Source organism: Lingula anatina, chromosome 2, assembly GCF_051362555.1.
Source record: "Lingula anatina isolate TDL-2025a chromosome 2, LinAna3.0, whole genome shotgun sequence".
In the NCBI taxonomy this organism is placed as follows: Eukaryota; Metazoa; Brachiopoda; class Lingulata; order Lingulida; family Lingulidae; genus Lingula; species Lingula anatina.
The window spans coordinates 38771742-38789051 of record NC_141768.1 but is presented as its reverse complement, the minus strand read 5'-3'; the positions used below and the strand labels follow the sequence as shown (position 1 = coordinate 38789051).

General features: G+C 34.4%; 3 protein-coding genes across 4 annotated transcripts in view; 1 reads left to right on the top strand and 2 right to left on the bottom strand.

Moving 5' to 3' along the window:
* Positions 1-233: 233 nt before the first annotated feature.
* On the bottom strand, positions 234-5820 carry LOC106152194 (cytochrome c oxidase subunit 6B1). The gene is made up of 4 exons (XM_013525696.3): positions 5630-5820; positions 3799-3899; positions 1269-1383; positions 234-645 (listed from the first exon to the last, which is right to left on the bottom strand). Exons 1-4 carry the CDS (start codon positions 5672-5674, stop codon positions 544-546), a joined length of 363 nt encoding a protein of 120 aa, XP_013381150.1. The 5' UTR covers positions 5675-5820; the 3' UTR covers positions 234-543.
* Positions 5821-6484: 664 nt separating this feature from the next.
* On the bottom strand, positions 6485-15622 carry LOC106152193 (uncharacterized). 2 transcript variants are annotated; one of them, XM_087003826.1, is made up of 5 exons: positions 15454-15622; positions 9918-10011; positions 9592-9751; positions 8990-9142; positions 6485-8554 (listed from the first exon to the last, which is right to left on the bottom strand). In XM_087003826.1, the coding sequence occupies exons 1-5, from the start codon at positions 15474-15476 to the stop codon at positions 8388-8390; spliced, it is 597 nt and encodes a 198-aa protein (XP_086859952.1). In that variant the 5' UTR covers positions 15477-15622; the 3' UTR covers positions 6485-8387. The 2 variants fall into 2 exon arrangements, with proteins under 2 accessions (XP_086859952.1, XP_086859951.1); XM_087003825.1 differs by lacking the exon at positions 15454-15622 and adding an exon at positions 15076-15296.
* Positions 15426-17310, top strand: part of LOC106152154 (centrosomal protein of 95 kDa) — a 19356-nt gene continuing 17471 nt past the window's right edge. Inside the window, exons 1-3 of the mRNA XM_087003815.1 lie at positions 15426-15567; positions 15816-15864; positions 16260-16388. Coding sequence (XP_086859941.1) covers positions 15849-15864; positions 16260-16388 — 145 coding nt within the window. The 5' untranslated portion in view covers positions 15426-15567; positions 15816-15848. The remainder of the gene's footprint in view (positions 15568-15815; positions 15865-16259; positions 16389-17310) is intronic.

Here is a 17310-nt window from a genome sequence, read left to right as displayed (position 1 = left end):
TTTTCTAACTTTAATCAAAGTACCACAGGGATTGCTCTTGTTGGCCTTTGGCAACAAATAAGCACAACCTTTGAACAGGGCGAGTAAAAACAACACCGTTCTTACACAAGTGTTTTATAACCCAGGAAAAAAACTCACCTTTTAATGTCAGAAAAAAGGGACAGCTTTAATACACCTTACTTGAAAGGAAAGTTGTTTTAATATTTTAATTTAAAATTACTAACACAAAACAATTTCCATTCCAAATTTTATTTATTTAAAACCGACCAGTAACCAAAGTAACTCAGAAAAGAATTGGCAAAAATTGTACCATACTAAAAGTACGTTGCTTTCAATCAACTGATGCAAACACGAATAACTTCTAACTTGCTGCACAAATGTCCTTTACAGATTCCAATTTTGTGTGCGCCTGCTTTACAGTCATCAAATGGTGTGCGTAATGAGACATTTACAATCAGAAATGCCAACAACACTGTAACATATGTTCTTAAAAGAACTCTTTTTATCATGTTGCTTGGCAGCATATTTTCTTCCTCAGACTTTTCAGTGTTCATCATGACCATCATCACCTTCAAGAAGCATAGGAGGTGGACGCTTACCAGAGGCAAAGGCATCTTCTTCTACCAAAAAATGCAGTTTGTTCCTCTAGGAAAATAAAACGACATTTAGTGAAAGGTGAATATTTCAGGTCAAAATATGAAAAAGACAACTTTTCTGTCAGTGTTTAAAAACACTAACTGTTGTATGGAATAAAATAACAGGTACAGGCTTTAATGGAAGCATTACAGACATAACTGCATTGGGTACTCTTAATGTCACTTGTACCAAAACATCAAACTTAACTTTAACATTAGCTAATGTGAACTTTATCATGCTGCGTGCTTATTCATATAAAATGATTCGTTGATAAACTGTTACAAATTCTACTATTGCATAAATGGGCCTACCCAACTACCAGACTCAGCACTACACTGAATGATCCAGAATTCACCGTTAGATCAGAACACACTACCCGTTTTCAAGGTGTGAGTCAGTACACATTTCACATCATACCCCAAACAAGTTTTGTGGTGATGCAATACTTTCCAACCCCTCTGAGAATCATCACTATCACATCACGTACTAGGCAAGAGTGGTGTTGTGTCTGATACTTAGAAGCGTGCACTGACGCACACCTTGAAAACAGGTAGTGTGGTCTGATCTACCGGTGAATTCAGGATCATTCGGTGCAGAGTCTGGTAGTTGGGTAGGCCTGTTAAAGAGTTCACCTTTTTAGCAGGGCAGAAAGATAGATATCTATTACTGAACCATTTACAAGGCTCGTACGTCTTTCCTTTAAGTTTGATACATCTCTGATAATCAGCAAAATTTTGCCAGCACAACCTGCAAAAAAAAAAATTTTTTTAATCCACTTACTGTGTATATTTATGACAATGCGTATCATTCACCTTGTTCATTCACCTAGCTTTTAAGGAAATGCAATTTTTCCTTATTAAAAGTTCAATGATTTCACAAACAGTAAAATACACAATTTCCAGCTGATACACAGAACTAGAAGAGTAGATTTAAATATCAATTCTTTAACATTTGTGCTTATTCAAAACAAGGCAGCAAAGCTGTCAAATGTACAGACAAAAAGCAGACAATAACAATGCACAAAACGGGCTACTGTCAATTCTGATGCAAAAATAAATTATGCTTAACTGCAAATTCAACATCAAATTTTAATTATGCTCAACAGGTAATACCAATGTAAGTGAAATGTGTAACAAGCGTAAGGCTTCAGGCCCATGGGAGTTTAAGTTCACACTTTGAAAATGCCAGAATGAGAAAAATGAAAATTTCACATAAAACTGCTTAAATTCAATAATAAATGATAACCCAATTGAGCTGGCTTTCTTATTTGAACTGCATGCCAATCCTACAAATCATACTTGTAAGTTGAAAATAATAATAAGTAACACAGTTTTCTTTTCATAATGTTTGTAGTAGCAGTGCAAAAAGATTTTTGTCAATATTGATGTAACATTACATAATAAATTACAGAATAGTTATCACCAATTTTTGATTATTGACTATAAATAGCATGGACATGTAAAAAATTTGATTACCATTTGGCTTCATGTCCATGGGAGCTTCGAGTCCCCTAATGAATATGCCAACATGATAAAAATGAATATTTCACTAAAATGTATAACTTCCAGAAAAAGAAGCCAATTAGACTGCTTTTCCAACTCAGGCTGCATTTTAGTCCTTTGTTTCTTTTTTGAAAGTTTGACAATCATAAGTAACATGGTTTTCCCATAATGGTCATCATGGCAGCAGCACCCAAAATTGTGTTTTCTTCTATTTTAATGCAATATTACATAATGCTTAACAGCATAATGACCATCAGTTTTTAATAATAAAAGATCCATATCATGGATTTTCAGAAAATGTGATTAGCATGGGTCTTCAAGCTCGTGGAGGTTCTTACGTCACACCTTGAAAATGCCAATATGTGAAAAATTAAATTTTCACAAAAAACTGATTAACTGCCAAAAAAATTTACCAAAATAGACTGCATTGCCCACTGAAGCTTTATTTAAGTCCCATGTTTCTTCCTGTAAGTTTGAGAACAGTAAGTGACATGGTTTTCCTTAAATGGTCATCATGGGAGCAGTGTCCAAAATAGGGGTGTCTTCAAATTTTGATGCAATATTACATAATGTTTAACAGGATAATTACCATCAATTTTTAATAATAAAATATTAGCATCATGGATATTCAGAAAATGTTCCTAGCAAAGGTCTTCAGGCCCAAGGAACTTCAAAGTCACACCTTGAAAATGCCAAAATGTAGACAAGACAGCACTGTCCTGAAATGTGTTTTTTTCCATTTTGAACAATTTTTTAACATATAACAAAATTAACAATTTACTGCCATTTATATACGATCAACTAAGAAAATTGATGAGATGGGAAAAATATCAATAGAACAGTGTTTAATGTCCAATTTCCTCCATTCTGAGTTTCTAAACATAGTGAATGAATGAATCTGACAAACTGCAATGATATGAGTTTATTTCCATTTTTGAAACTCTATTATACAATACATGATAACAAGTTTACCATCATTTTTACATAATCAACTAACAATGTTGTAAAGATGCAGGAAATGTCAAACAAACACTTTTACGAATCTTATTAGTTAAATAATGAGACTGTTAACATGCCTAAGAATTGAATCTGAGGAAATGTGAAAAAACAGCATAACGTATAAAATAATGGCCTGATTATGCTGATTTTCGAACTTGACCTGCGTTTTAGTAAGATTAATTACTCCTGTGAGTTTCATGACAACAGGTCTATCGGTTTTCCTTGAAATGTGTTAACAGTGTTGCACATATACTGAAAAGTGAAAAAAAAACAGCATAACTACTAAAATAGTGGCCCGATCATGCCGATTTTCGAACTTGATCTGCCTTTTAGTAAGATTGATTACTCCTGTGAGTTTCATGACAACAGGCCTATCGGTTTTCCTTGAAATGTGTTAACAGTGTTGCATATATGCTAAATAGTGAAAAAACAGCATAAATTCTACAATAATGGCCCGATCATGCTGATATTCGAACTTGACCTGCGTTTTATGAATGTTAGTCAGCTCTGTAAATATAAAGCCAAAAAGTAAAACTGTCTTCCACTTATGGTGTTAACGCTGAAAGTGCATGGCGACGGCGACGGCGACGACAGACGCAGGTGATGGCAATATGTACAGACACATCTGTGTCTGTACATAATAAAAAATCTTACTTCATACCTCATTTGGTTCCATGTGGTGAAGCGGGCATCAAAAGGCTGAGGTGTGACCCCATCAAATTTGTACTCAACCTTATATTCCTCCATCATTTCTTCGGGGACCTACAAGCAAAAATTTTTAAAACTGTCAGTCTTGTTTCAGAATTTCCACAAATTTCCCAATAAATTATTTACAGACCCAGCTTAGTTTAAAGGCATTGAGAGTATCCTACAGCTTAATCCAGATCAGCCAAATTGTCAAAAAAAAAAAAACTTACATTAAGACTAATTATTGTCACCCAAAAGTAGTTAAAAAAAACAACAGTGTTTCTCAGGTTAGAAAATTGTACTAATTGCTGAAAAGCCAGTTAACTCGTTGCTACAATTCATGTATTTTAGTTGAAACACCTAAAATCCCTTGAAATATTTCTTCTTCATAAAATTATTTTTTATATTCAATTCATTTCTGTACTGGTTCATAAATTATCATGACCTTGTACAATATAATATAATAACAACAGTAAAATTGGTGCATTACCATTCTCTAATTGGTAATAGTGTTGCCAGTTTGTGAATGAACAATTACATATCTTTATATAATAAACAGATGTACTAGTTAAATTACTAATAAAATATTCGAGCTAGGCAGTGAGATATCACATCTTGGTGTGATTAATTTACAAATTTACCATAAACAAAAATCAAGAACCAAATGGATACAATCAGATGTTGCACAATATGGAGCAGTTGAAACTTACAAGGAGGGAAAGGAGAACTACAATTACATAAAGGAATAGATAGGTAAACAATGCAGTTACACAGATATAAATATTGTGACTCTTGACCATGTGCCATGTTTAGTCCCACTACCAAGTCACTGCTCACAGCAATGAGACCATAAACTGACATTTTTCAAGGAATATGCTAAGAGTTACCAAGCAGAGCAGCCACTTCATTTCTTTTCTTCAATGATTTTATGAAATTGGAGAGGGAGACTAAATTATCTTTTTTGGCACTGTTAAATACTTAGCACAACTGACTCCCTGGTGACCTTGTATCTGTTTTAAGGATTGAGATTTTACTTATTAATAAGTGATCTCGGTCCGTTTTGTACAGTGGGCATCCACTTTGAAACTGGGCAGCACACCAGTCCAACAACTGACAGGTGTGACAGAATCTGCTGCCTCTACTTTACAATATTATTGGCCAAGAAGAGCCACTAACCAACATGGCGGCTGACCCAACGATCAACAAAATCTGCCAATTTGTTAAGTTTTATCAAGGCTATTAATTATTTACTAATATATATTTAGCTCTTATATCAGCCTACTTTGTTTGAAATGACTGTTTCCAGTGTTTACTTGTAACTGGACTCGTTTTTTCAAAGTGTTTTGTGCTGTGTTGCACTAGGGAGACCCGGTGAAACTGTCATTTGCAACCTGGGTTTCCATGTGGGAAATAATATTTCCTCAAATTTTTTTACCTAAAAAAGGATGATATTTTGTAACATCTTGAGCAAATTAGCTTCACACCTGTAACGAAGTTGGTTGTGAGGAATACTTAGAAAATAAACATGCAGCATTCTTTTAAAAAAATGAACAGATAACTAAATTATCAGTTAGAAACTGCAACTAAATTATTTTCAAAAATAAATATTTTATTATGGACAGCGGATACCTTGAACGACATACTGAATACTAATATAGCAGTAAGAACTATATAAGGGGTACTGGAAGGGAAGAGTGCCACTGACAGCGACAGTGGTAGGGTTACCTGTGCCAGTGATATATAACATCGACAACTCTCGTTTCTGGCGTTATGGAATCTAAACATTTATATTCTATCATACTTACCGACTTATCCCAATTTAATAACACGTCTTTCACCTTCCTGTCCATTTTTAATTTTAAACACGAACGAATAAACGTTTGTACTGCTTGTTAAACAATATGGCCGAAAATAAAGCCTTCTCGCTGATGACACCCTGTTACTCAAACGCAGAGAAAAATAGTTCTACAAATAATTTGCAATTCACTTATACTTTATGCCAAATCACCACGCAAATACACGTTCATAAGCACAAAATTTCCCAGAAATAACGGAAATGATGATTAACATGAGCCCTTTGTGTTCAAATATTAGTTAATTCTATTAATCCGCATCCAGAAAATGGTCTCGTTTTCAGTGAATTAGTCTCGATTTCAAGACGAGAAGTAAGCTAGGACTTTGTTTCCATCCGTAGATCGATCTAGCAGGCTCGGTCCATCCCCACAGGATCCCTCGCTAAATTGCTTTCTGCCCAAGCGGCTAAACGTCTGTAGGACGCCCACCACTATAGCTGCTAAACGATAGTTAATTACCCTTATCAGCCTCAGCAGGCTGCCCAGTTCACATAATCCCTAGACTTGTTAATTGATTTTACTGAAGTCGCTTGCTTGTGCACTCGACTCGTTCTATAGCCTTATCTGTTATTTTATATGAAGTAAGTGGACGTGTGCAATGTAGTCTAAGCCGAGTATCAGGAATAAGTTTATTAAGCCTTATTTTTGTAAAAAAAAAAAAAAACCTTCGGTCTTCAATCTTGTTCTCCTGCTGAATACTTCCAGTAAAAAAGAATTATGTAATTTAGCACGATACATTAAACAGGCTGGAAGTATCCAGCAGGGGATCAGATCTGCTGGCTGGACAAAATCCAATTTCGACTCTCATTTACTTAAGTAGATTCGAAGTGATTTTTATTCTTAAACCCTACTTACATGTACATCTGCAGTTTTTATTTTTGGAAGATATTGAAGTGTAATATGACTAGCACAACTGTCTGTCATGGCTATGTGCTCTTATGGTCGTATAGACTGAAAATGCAGAACTCGAGATGCAACCTTTGCACAATGGCGTTTCATTGGCACAGGACTTGTTAAGCCTTATTGCAGATACTGAGAGGATGGTTTACTTCATTATTTGATAATATCTGGTAATTGTCTGCTATATGATTTTTTGCATGTTATTTGTGGGAAAAAGGTTAACAATGACTGTACAAGAAAGAGAAAAACATTGATCCCATTATGATGTGTCCAAAGTCCTTATTAAATCCATGCTTTCATTGGGCAAAATAATTTAATACAAACAGCAATCCTCATGTCAGTGAATTGCATTTAATTCAATGAAAGAATTAAACATATAGAAATCATTAAATTTCAATCTTTTTTAAGCAAAAATATCTGACATTATTTAAGTTTTTTTAATTCCATATCTTTCTCTCATCTGATCTACTCTTTTTTTTATCTCTCACTCTATATGTAACCAAACTACCATATAATTCATATATTAAATGAAAATTATCAAACACAAACTGTGATTAATGGAAAAGACAAGATACTAAGGGGCGAATTGGGGCCGTCTTCCGAATCTTCTGGAAGATGGTCAGATTTTCAAGTTTACATTGACGGGTATCAATTTTTTTCTGTCAGAAGATGGTCAAAATGGAGGATGGATCAACAAAAATAATTTGGAAGACTATCAGAAAATATCTCTGGATCTGCCCCTGATACTGGAGAACAAGACACTGGATGAAGCTATCATGATTTGTGGTTACCCACCTTGGGCTTTAAAGATAAAATCGCATCAGTACCGGACAGTAGTGACCACCTGTGAGCCAACAGACAGAAGAAAAAAAACAGCTAGTGATTCTCCCTTATTGTAAAGAAATTTCAGAAAAAGTGTGCAGGATCTACAAAAAGCTCAGTGTCAACACAGCTTTCAGACATCAGTGCAAATTGATTCAACAGTTAACACCAAGCAGCACCAAAGGACAAGACCCCTCAAGAACAGTGTTGTGGGACTATATATAGGATCAACTGCCATGACTGCAATTCTTTTTACATTGGTGTGACAGGTAGACTGTTGCAGACCAGGGTTAGTGAATGAAGAAAATCAATGATAGTAGGCAATACCAGCTCTGCCATTTCTGAACATGTATTAGACACCGGCCAGAGTTCTGACTGGAATTCAACCAATATCCTTGAATCCGAGTCATCTGACATCCCACAAAAGATACAAGAGGCTATCAACATCAGCTGTCACCCTGGCCGCCATACCACCTAGTGGTCAGTGAGTGTCAACATCTGCTCATATCAGTGTGATGAAGGCCTATTTCCAGGTTGGCCATGAGCTAATGGTCTGAAAGTTTTTCAACTTGTGTTTGATAATTTTCATTTATGATTCAACTACCAATCTAATGAACAATTTTTGCTCATCTACAATATAAATACATTTATAAGCAACTAAATAAAAGAAGCATATAATTCTGAAATAAAATACACTTAGAAATGAAATCATTATTTAAATTGCTGGTAATCATGTTAGTTCTCGCAAAATAAACTTTTTACCTTTCCACTGAAATTTTTTTTTTCATTTCTATCTTTATCATTATGTGGCAGGTATTGAGGAGGGTTTTGTATACTAACATATATAGCGTTGCACTATGCCAAAAATGGTGTGAAAAAATGTCCCATTATCATTAATTACATTCATTATCAAAAATATTTTCCAACAGAATTTCCCAGCTTGAATAACCATGTTTCCAGGGTTCTGGCTATAAAATTTCTTGTGTTATCATTTCTTCTTTTTCCTTACTGATCCATTACCATCTTTCAGACTTCTTTTTTGAGCACTGAAAGTATCCTCGATAAGAGAGGGTTCCAACTGTTTTGCAATATAGTAAGCCCATAAAACAAGTTCAACTTTGTGACAAGTCCACAGCTCATCTTTGATATTTGAATCTGAAAAAAAATAAACAACAAAGCATACTTTAGTTGAGAAATTGTAATTTCCCAATAACAAGCATCATGCTACTTCTTATTTATACATGTAGCAAAATTGTTAACTTTCTGATGCATGAAAATTTTTTTAAAGTTTCATACCAAATCATTATTCAAATGAAACATACTTTCCATACTGGTACATAATACTGCCTTTTTTCCTTAATGAAATTTTTTAGATCTACACCTCAAAGCAAAAGGCCACACCAGAGCAACTTTTTCTCACCTCAACACCTCCCCCCTCTCAACTCATGAACACTCTCTTTTGAGAAAGTAGTTCAATCTAAACCAGAGTGGCCTTTAATTGAGAATTCCAGGATTTTTCCGTCTCATTTTGTAAATTATAATAAATTCTAATCATCATGGCTTTAAAACAATAATGACATCAAAACATACCTTTGTTGAGCCTCCTTGTTAACAGATCGACTTTCTTTGAATACTCAAGGTAGTGATTCAGTGTGTATGCTAATGGCTGTAGTCCAGGTAATGCAAGCATGGCTTCATCTGCCATAAAAGGGGCATGTTCAGGTGACCCAGCAGCCAGCACAGCTATTTATATTAAAAAATGTGAAAATGGACCAATTTGACTTAATATTTTCATGTAAACACCTTTGAGAATCATAAACTTTAGACTTGAGTTCATAAAAGATAATAAATCTGACAGTTTATTTACCTGTATATACAACCCTACACAAGCCCACCAAATACAAGATCTAAGTGGTGCCATGTTTTATTACCAAATTCTGGACAACAAACACATAAACATCAAACCCCCTAAAGATACAGCATATATATATATATATATATATATATATATATATATATATATATATATATATATATATCGGCAAAAAAATTCTCCATATAGGATATATCATGCATATGATGGCATTTGTGTTTAGTGGCAATATTTTGAAACACCTACTGGCTTTAATGCATCTTTAAAATAACATAATAGTGTGCACTTATCTTCAATATTATTTTGCTGACTAATGTACCTGAAGCTGTTGCAGGACCGACTGCTTTTAAAACAGTCAGTTCTTTGATTGCTGCAGATAGGTTGGGAATTTTTTTAAAAGCTTTCTTGCTTGCTTTTACTACGTCCTCTGGTTCATTCTCTCTGACAAGCTCTGTGAGTCTGGGTCTAAATTTTCCTCTCTGCCAAATAAAAAACAACCAACCCATAAATGTAGTTATATCTTATCTCAATATTAATCCTCATTTCGCCTCATTAATTGATGATGGCTAAATACCAGTACATCCTTCACTATCAAAATTTAATGAAAAGAAAATATGCCTAAATTTGTAGCAAAGTCACACTAACTATCAATTTCCATGACATCAGCTGACAGAGTTCTTCATGGGTAATGTACTTCTCCTCTCTTGACTGAATTAGTTTTGGAAGCTCATTTTGAAACCTATAACAAATAAAGGATAGGAGATTATGGTCATTAGCTATTCCAAGCATATCATTGTGATAAAATTACCCCTCATAAACATACTTGCTGTTGTGATCTGGAGACATGGGTTTGTAATAGCAAATGCCAAATTATCGACTTGCATCGTGAATTCATGGCAAAAATAGAAATACTTGTAGGTAGTATTGCAATTTACATCGCAGTTAATATTCTAAGGGTCCATTGGGTATTTTCATAACCCAGGAAAGCCACTTTTTCTTTCCCTGAGGTGTGTGAAACATTTCTATTATTTAGTATATGATCCATGAAATATCCTATTTCCTGTGACTCATGAAGGAGGCTTTTTATTCTCCCCCCTTGTTGAAATGAAGTAATGTATTTTCAGGATTTTTTGCTCATATTATCATTGACATATGAATCAAGTTTTTTTTTTACTTTATTTGTACCCTGAGTGTCAGAGCAACGTAAAAGCTAGCTTGTTAAATATTAAATATATCTTATGATGGAGTCGATTTTACTCTGATGAACAGCGACCATGTTCGACTTCCGTCAATCAAAAAGAACTGCTCTGCAGTGAATCTGCAGCTGAATGTCATTAAACCAAAATGAAGCGTAAAACAGATTTAATTCTGCTTTATTTAATTTAATTTACTGTTTTTAAGATGTAAAGTGAAACAAGGCAGCAAAGCTGTCAAATGTACAGACAAAAAGCAGGAAATAACTATGCACAAAATAGGCTACTGTCAATTCTGATGCAAAAGTACATTATGTTAAACTGCAAATTCAACATCAAATTTTAATTATGCTCAACAGGTAATACCAATGTAAGTAAAATGTGTAACAAGCATACAGCTTCAGGCCCATGGCAGTTCAAGTTCACACTTTGAAAATGTATAACTTCCAGAAAAAGAAGCCAATTAGACTGCCTTTTCCAACTCAGGCTGCATTTTAGTCCTGTATCTCTTTTTTGAATGTTTGGCAATCATCAGTAACATGGTTTTCCCATAATGGTCATCATGGCAGCAGCACCCAAAATTGTGTTTTCTTCTATTCTGATGCAATATTACATAATGGTTAACAGCATAATGACCGTCAATTTTTAATAATAAAATATACGTATCATGGATTTTCAGAAAATGTGACTAGCATGGGTCTTCAAGCCCATGGAACTTCAAAGTCACACCTGAAAATGCCAATATGTGAAAAATTAAATTTTCACAAAAAAGAAAATGTTTAACTAGCAGAAAGAATTACCAAACAGACTGCATTGCCTACTGAAGCTGTATTTTAGTCCCATGTTTCTTTCTTGTAAGTTTGAGAACAGTAAGGGACATGATTTTTCTTAAATGGTCATCATGGGAGCAGTGCCCAAAATATTTTTTTTCCAATTTTTGATGCAATATTACATAACGTTTAACAGCATAATGACCATCAATTTTTAATAATAAAATATTAGTATTATGGATATTCAGAAAATGTGACTAGCAAAGGTCTTCAGGCCCATGGAACTTCAAAGTCACAACTTGAAAATGCCAAAATGTAAACAAGACAGCACTGTTCTGAAATGTTTTTTTTTTTTCATTTTTAACACTTTTTTAACATAAAACAAAATTAACAGTTTACTGCCATTTTTATATGATCAACTAAGAAAATTGATGAGATGGGAAAAATATCAATAGAACAGTGTCAAATGTCCAATTTCCTCCATTCTGAGTTTCTGAACATAGTGAATGATTGAATCTTACAAACTGTAATGATATGAGTTTATTTCCATTTTTGAAACTTTATTACACAATACACGATAACAAGTTTACCATCATTTTTACAAAATCAACTAACAATGTTGTAAAGATGCAGGACATGTCAAACAAACACTTTTACTTATCTTATTAATTAAATAATGAAACTGTTAACATGCCTAAAAATTGAATCTGAGGAAATGTGAAACAAGACAGCACTATTCTGAAATGGGTTTATTTCCATTTTTAACACTTTTTTAAAATAAAACAAAATTAACAGTTTACTGCCATTTTTTTAGGATCAACTAAGAAAGTTGATGAGATGTGAAAAATATCAATAGAACAGTGTCAAATGTCCAATTTCCTCCATTCTGAGTTTCTGAACATAGTGAATGATTGAATCTTACAAACTGCAATGATATGAGTTTATTTCCATTTTTGACACCTTATTACACAATACACGATTACAGGTTTACCATCATTTTTACGTAATCAACTAACAATGTTGTAAAGATGCAGGAAATGTCAAACAAACACTTTTCCGTATCTTATTAATTAAATAAAGAGACTGTTAACATGCCTAAGAATTGAATCTGAGGAAATGTGAAAAACAGCATAACTTATGAAATAATGGTCCGATTATGCTGATTTTCGAATTTGACCTGCGTTTTAGTAAGATTGATTACTCCTGTGAGTTTCATGACAACAGGCCTATGGGTTTTCCTTGAAATGTGTTAACAGTTTTGCATATATGCTGAAAAGTGAAAAAACAGCATAACTTATAAAATAATGGTCCGATCATGCCGATTTTTGAACTAGACCTGTGTTTTAGTAAGATTGATTACTCCTGTGAATTCATGACAACAGGCCTATCAGTTTTCCTTGAAATGTGTTAACAGTGTTGCATATATGCTGAAAAGTAAAAAAAACAGCATAAATTCTACAATAATGGCCCGATCATGCTGATTTTCGAACTTGACCTGCGTTTTATAAATATTTATCAGATCTGTAAATATAAAGCCAAAAAGTAAAACTGTCTTCCACTTATCGTGTTAACGATGAAAGTGCACGGCAACGGCTACATCGACGGCGACAGGGACGGCGACAGGAACGGCGACGACAGACGCAGGTGATGGCAATATGTACAGACACATCTGTGTCTGTACATAAAAACATATAATATTCATCAAAAAGAAAAGATATATCCAATGTTTCTGTATTTTTTGTTTATCACTGCACGTGTTTGCAGTGTGCCAAGTTTGACAGCTACACTGTATGCCCGATACCACTATAAGGGCTGCGCAATGGCTACACCAAAATCAGTTTTTAAAGCAGAATGTTGCTTGTATTGTGGCACTGACCTTCGACTGCAAGATATTCTTAATTTAAACTTCTAACTCTGCGTCAGCCACTTTGCTTCTTGTCTCGTCTGCACGATATAACGTCAGCGCAAGGCGGGAAAGGCAGCTCCAGGCGGCCAAACCTGTGACGTACAAAACTTATGACTTCCAAATATGGATCCAGGCAGACAGAGCTGTGACGTGTGACTTCCAAATATGGAGCGCCCCAGGCAAAATTTTGAAGAAGAAAGCCCACAGCTTGTCGGTGATTGCTAGAGCCTGGTATTGCTGATATGGGTTATATATGAAATCAAGATCAAGCTGGCAATACCAGAATCTAGAACCTAGGGTATTTATTAGTGAATTGATGTTTATTTCCCGTGAACTACTGTACTGTACTGTACGTGAGCTACCCCCCCCCCCCCATGGGATCCTCCTCAAAAACTGACACTCCGAAGTCGGCCAAACATAAGGCTCTATTCTCATAGATTTTAGATCGATCTATCCCCGCGGGGAGTCTCACTAGATTACTTTCAGATAATCCGACTTAAATGTCCGTCCCGCCTACTACAAGCTGTAAGAGGGTAATTAACTTTCGTGTCCGCCTGGCTGAGCGCTTAGCGTGAACCCCCAGGGAGTTAGGTCGATCTAAAGTAGGTCGATCTAATCTATGGAAATGGGGTGTAAGTCTTAGCTAAGCCAAAAAACTGTGGTGGTTTTGTGAAATCACCCCTAAATACATGTAAGTGAAGATAATAAACAAAACTCTACTGCGAGTGTCTGATGGAGACTGTTTATTACAAGTCAACCAATAAGATCCAATAAAACAGTTCAACTTCAAATCTTCTGTGCTTGTTTGAGGTGGTGGTTTTCCTAATACAGATCAAATTATAACTATAATGCAACTACAGTAATAGTTTTATTGGAAAGACAAACACAGAATTAAGTCTGCTGATCTGAACACTCAGTAAAAACACATGTATATAAACTAATTGTCAAGCGTTACCCTTGTCCATATCTCTATAAGCTAGTTTTTCTTCTTATACGTAGTCAAATCGGAATTCCTTTTAATTGACAACTTCCATGATTGTTCTTAACCAGTATTATAAGATCGTAATCAAAACGAGTTGAGCCATGGCTTTACAAATCCTGGAACTAAATATGGCGGATGTACATGAAAGAAAAACCGCCTAATCTTTTAATAGTCTCACACGCCTCTCACACGCCTCCCCATGCGTCGTCCCTGCAGGGGTACAGTCATTAAATCTCGGCTCCATTGGGACGACACATAGGGAGGCGTGTGAGAGGCGGAGAGACTATTAAAAGATTAGGTGGTTTTTCTTTCATGTACGGCCGCCATATTTAGTTCTAGGATTTGTAAAGCCATGGCTCAACTCATTGTGAATGCGATCTAATAATGATGCACTCTTCAAGTCTCCAAAGACAAATCAGGAAGTCTTGAAGACCCAGCTAGGGCAAATGATGGAAATGCATGAGTATATAACACTATGGGAAAATCTCAGAACAGTATAATAAACTCTTTACCAACATGGTCAACCATCCTCAATTTAAAAATGTGCTTACACCCATATCACATACAGTACTGTACTGTATATACTAGTATGTACATGTACTAGTACATAACACATACCAGTGCCCATCATAATTAGTGTGAGAATGATCTGAGACCAATGTCTATCAAGGAGATAAAAGCAGCTGTTGGAAATTTACAGTAACACAATACTGCTTACACAATTTTCAATAAACTTTTGTGTGTTCATAACTTCAGCATAGCTTTTATAATTTCAAAAACTTTCAATCTTTATGGATTCAATTTAAATGTTATTTTAATTGATCAAATCTTTCTTCATTTGAATACTGTCTTTTACATATGTGCATTCAATATATTTCTCATATATTGTAGAGTAAAGTAAATTGTTTCATGTACAGACATACTGGTGTAGTAACATAAAAATTCATTTTACCATTTATCCAATCTTATAAGCTTCTTGCCTCCTTCAGGATTTTTAGGCGTTTTGCTAATTTTTGACGATTTAACTGCAATTATTTTGTCGTAATTGGACAGTATAAATTGCCATCTGCCAGGTGTTTCATCAACAATGTCAGTAGTCATAATGTTTTGTAAAGAGCAGTATGTTTCAAGTGACTCTTTTCCCGCTGAATTTACAAGCTTCTGGGTAATAACTTTCCATCGATAATGAATTGACTTTGACACAAAGTAAAAGAAATAATAATAATACAGAAAATAGGTAGAAATTTGAAAATTGTCCATTTCATTTTATTCAAATACACCTGACTTATTATCATATATTATATATCTATTAATGCGTCCTCTTTCTTACTTCCAGCAATTAGGTGAAGACATGTCTTCGTTGCAAGCGCCATCTTTTGACTGTATTTTGGTTCCATTTTCAAACCTTTCTCAAACCAGCTTTTCTGCTGGTGATATCGTATGGGTAAGTCTTATTTCAGTTCAACTGATACTGCATTCATGATATTCACAAGTGCTTTTCAGTTCTACCATCTCACTGCAACTCAATTCATATCCAAATTGGTTTTATCAAAGCCATAGTAAACATTATAGAATGCTGGCGTACAAGTATTTGGGCTAAATGGATGTTAGGATATATCTTTTAACCATTGGAGATTAGACGTATGGGCCTTTATTAATTTTGCCAGTAAGACATGTAATCCTCTTTTTCAGATCATATTTTCAGTATTCTGCACTAGGTGAAAAATGACAGAATCAGGAGGTAGGAATGCTATGTGCTAGCTTTGAAAAAATAGGGTTTCTTTAGAATTAAGTGATAAATGTTCAAATATTGTCTGAACCCATTATCATCTTAGTACATGTCTGATTAGTGCAAGAGATATAGAGAATATATCTCTTGTTATGTCACAACTTTTTGATTCAGTAACCTTGGATATATCCAATAATAGGTCAATTTAATCTATTTTCAGGTTCACAGACTACATTTTAAAAATGTGAACTTACATAATAGTATGAGAAAGTGATCCATTATTATTAAGACCATGTATTACTTATTTAAAAGACAGACACTTCAAGTATTGATAAATTAATAGTTTAAGAAGAAATAAGTAATTGGAAATGTATTTTATTAAAATTCTCTTTGTGTATATTTATTAGGACATGTGCAGCTTACTAACAATATGCTGGCTCAGCTGCATGTTCCAATACGTGTGAAAACATTGAAGGAAATAAATGCCAATGTCTTTGTGACTCTTTATGAAGGAATGATGGGAGACAGATTGCCAGGTAAAAAGAGACCAATAAAAGTGTCCTCAATGTATTAAAATAAAATGTTTGGTTTTAATAATTTCAGCTTCAATTTTTTGATACAAAACAATATATGCATACAGTATATATATATATATATATATATATATATATATATATATATATATATATATATATATATATATATATATATATATATATATCATGTAAACTTCCCAGAGGGCAATGACATCCCTATCAGTTTTTCATTTTTATGTACAGACACAGATGTGTCTGTACATATTGCCATCACCTGCGTCTGTCGTCGCCGTCGCCGTCGCCGATGTCGATGCCGGCGCCATGCACTTTCCTTGTAAACACGATAAGTGGAGGGCAGTTTTACTTTTTGGCTTTATATTTACAGAGCTGATGAATATTCATAAAACGCAGGTCAAGTTCGAAAATCAGCATGATCGGGCCATTATTGTAGAAGTTATGCTGTTTTTTTCACTTTTCAGCATATATGCAACCCCGTAAACACATTTTAAGGAAAACCATTAGGCCTGCTGTCATGAAACTCCCAGGAGTAATCAATCTTACCAAAACACAGGTCAAGTTCGAAAATCGGCATGATTGGGCTTCTATTTTAGTAGTTATGCGGTTTTTTCACTTTTTAGCATATATGCAACATTGTAAACACAATATAAGAAAAACAGATAGGCCAATTGTCATTAAACTCGCAGGAGTGGTCAATCTTACTAAAACGCAGGTTGAGTTCAAAAATCAGCATAATCGGGGCATTATTTTAGAAGTTATGGTGTTTTTTCACATTTCCTCAGATTCAACTCTTAGGAATGTTAACATTCTCATTATTGAACTAATAAGATACGTAAAAGTGTTTGTTTAACATTTCCTGCATCTTTACAACATTGTTAGTTGATTGTGTAAAAATGATGGTAAA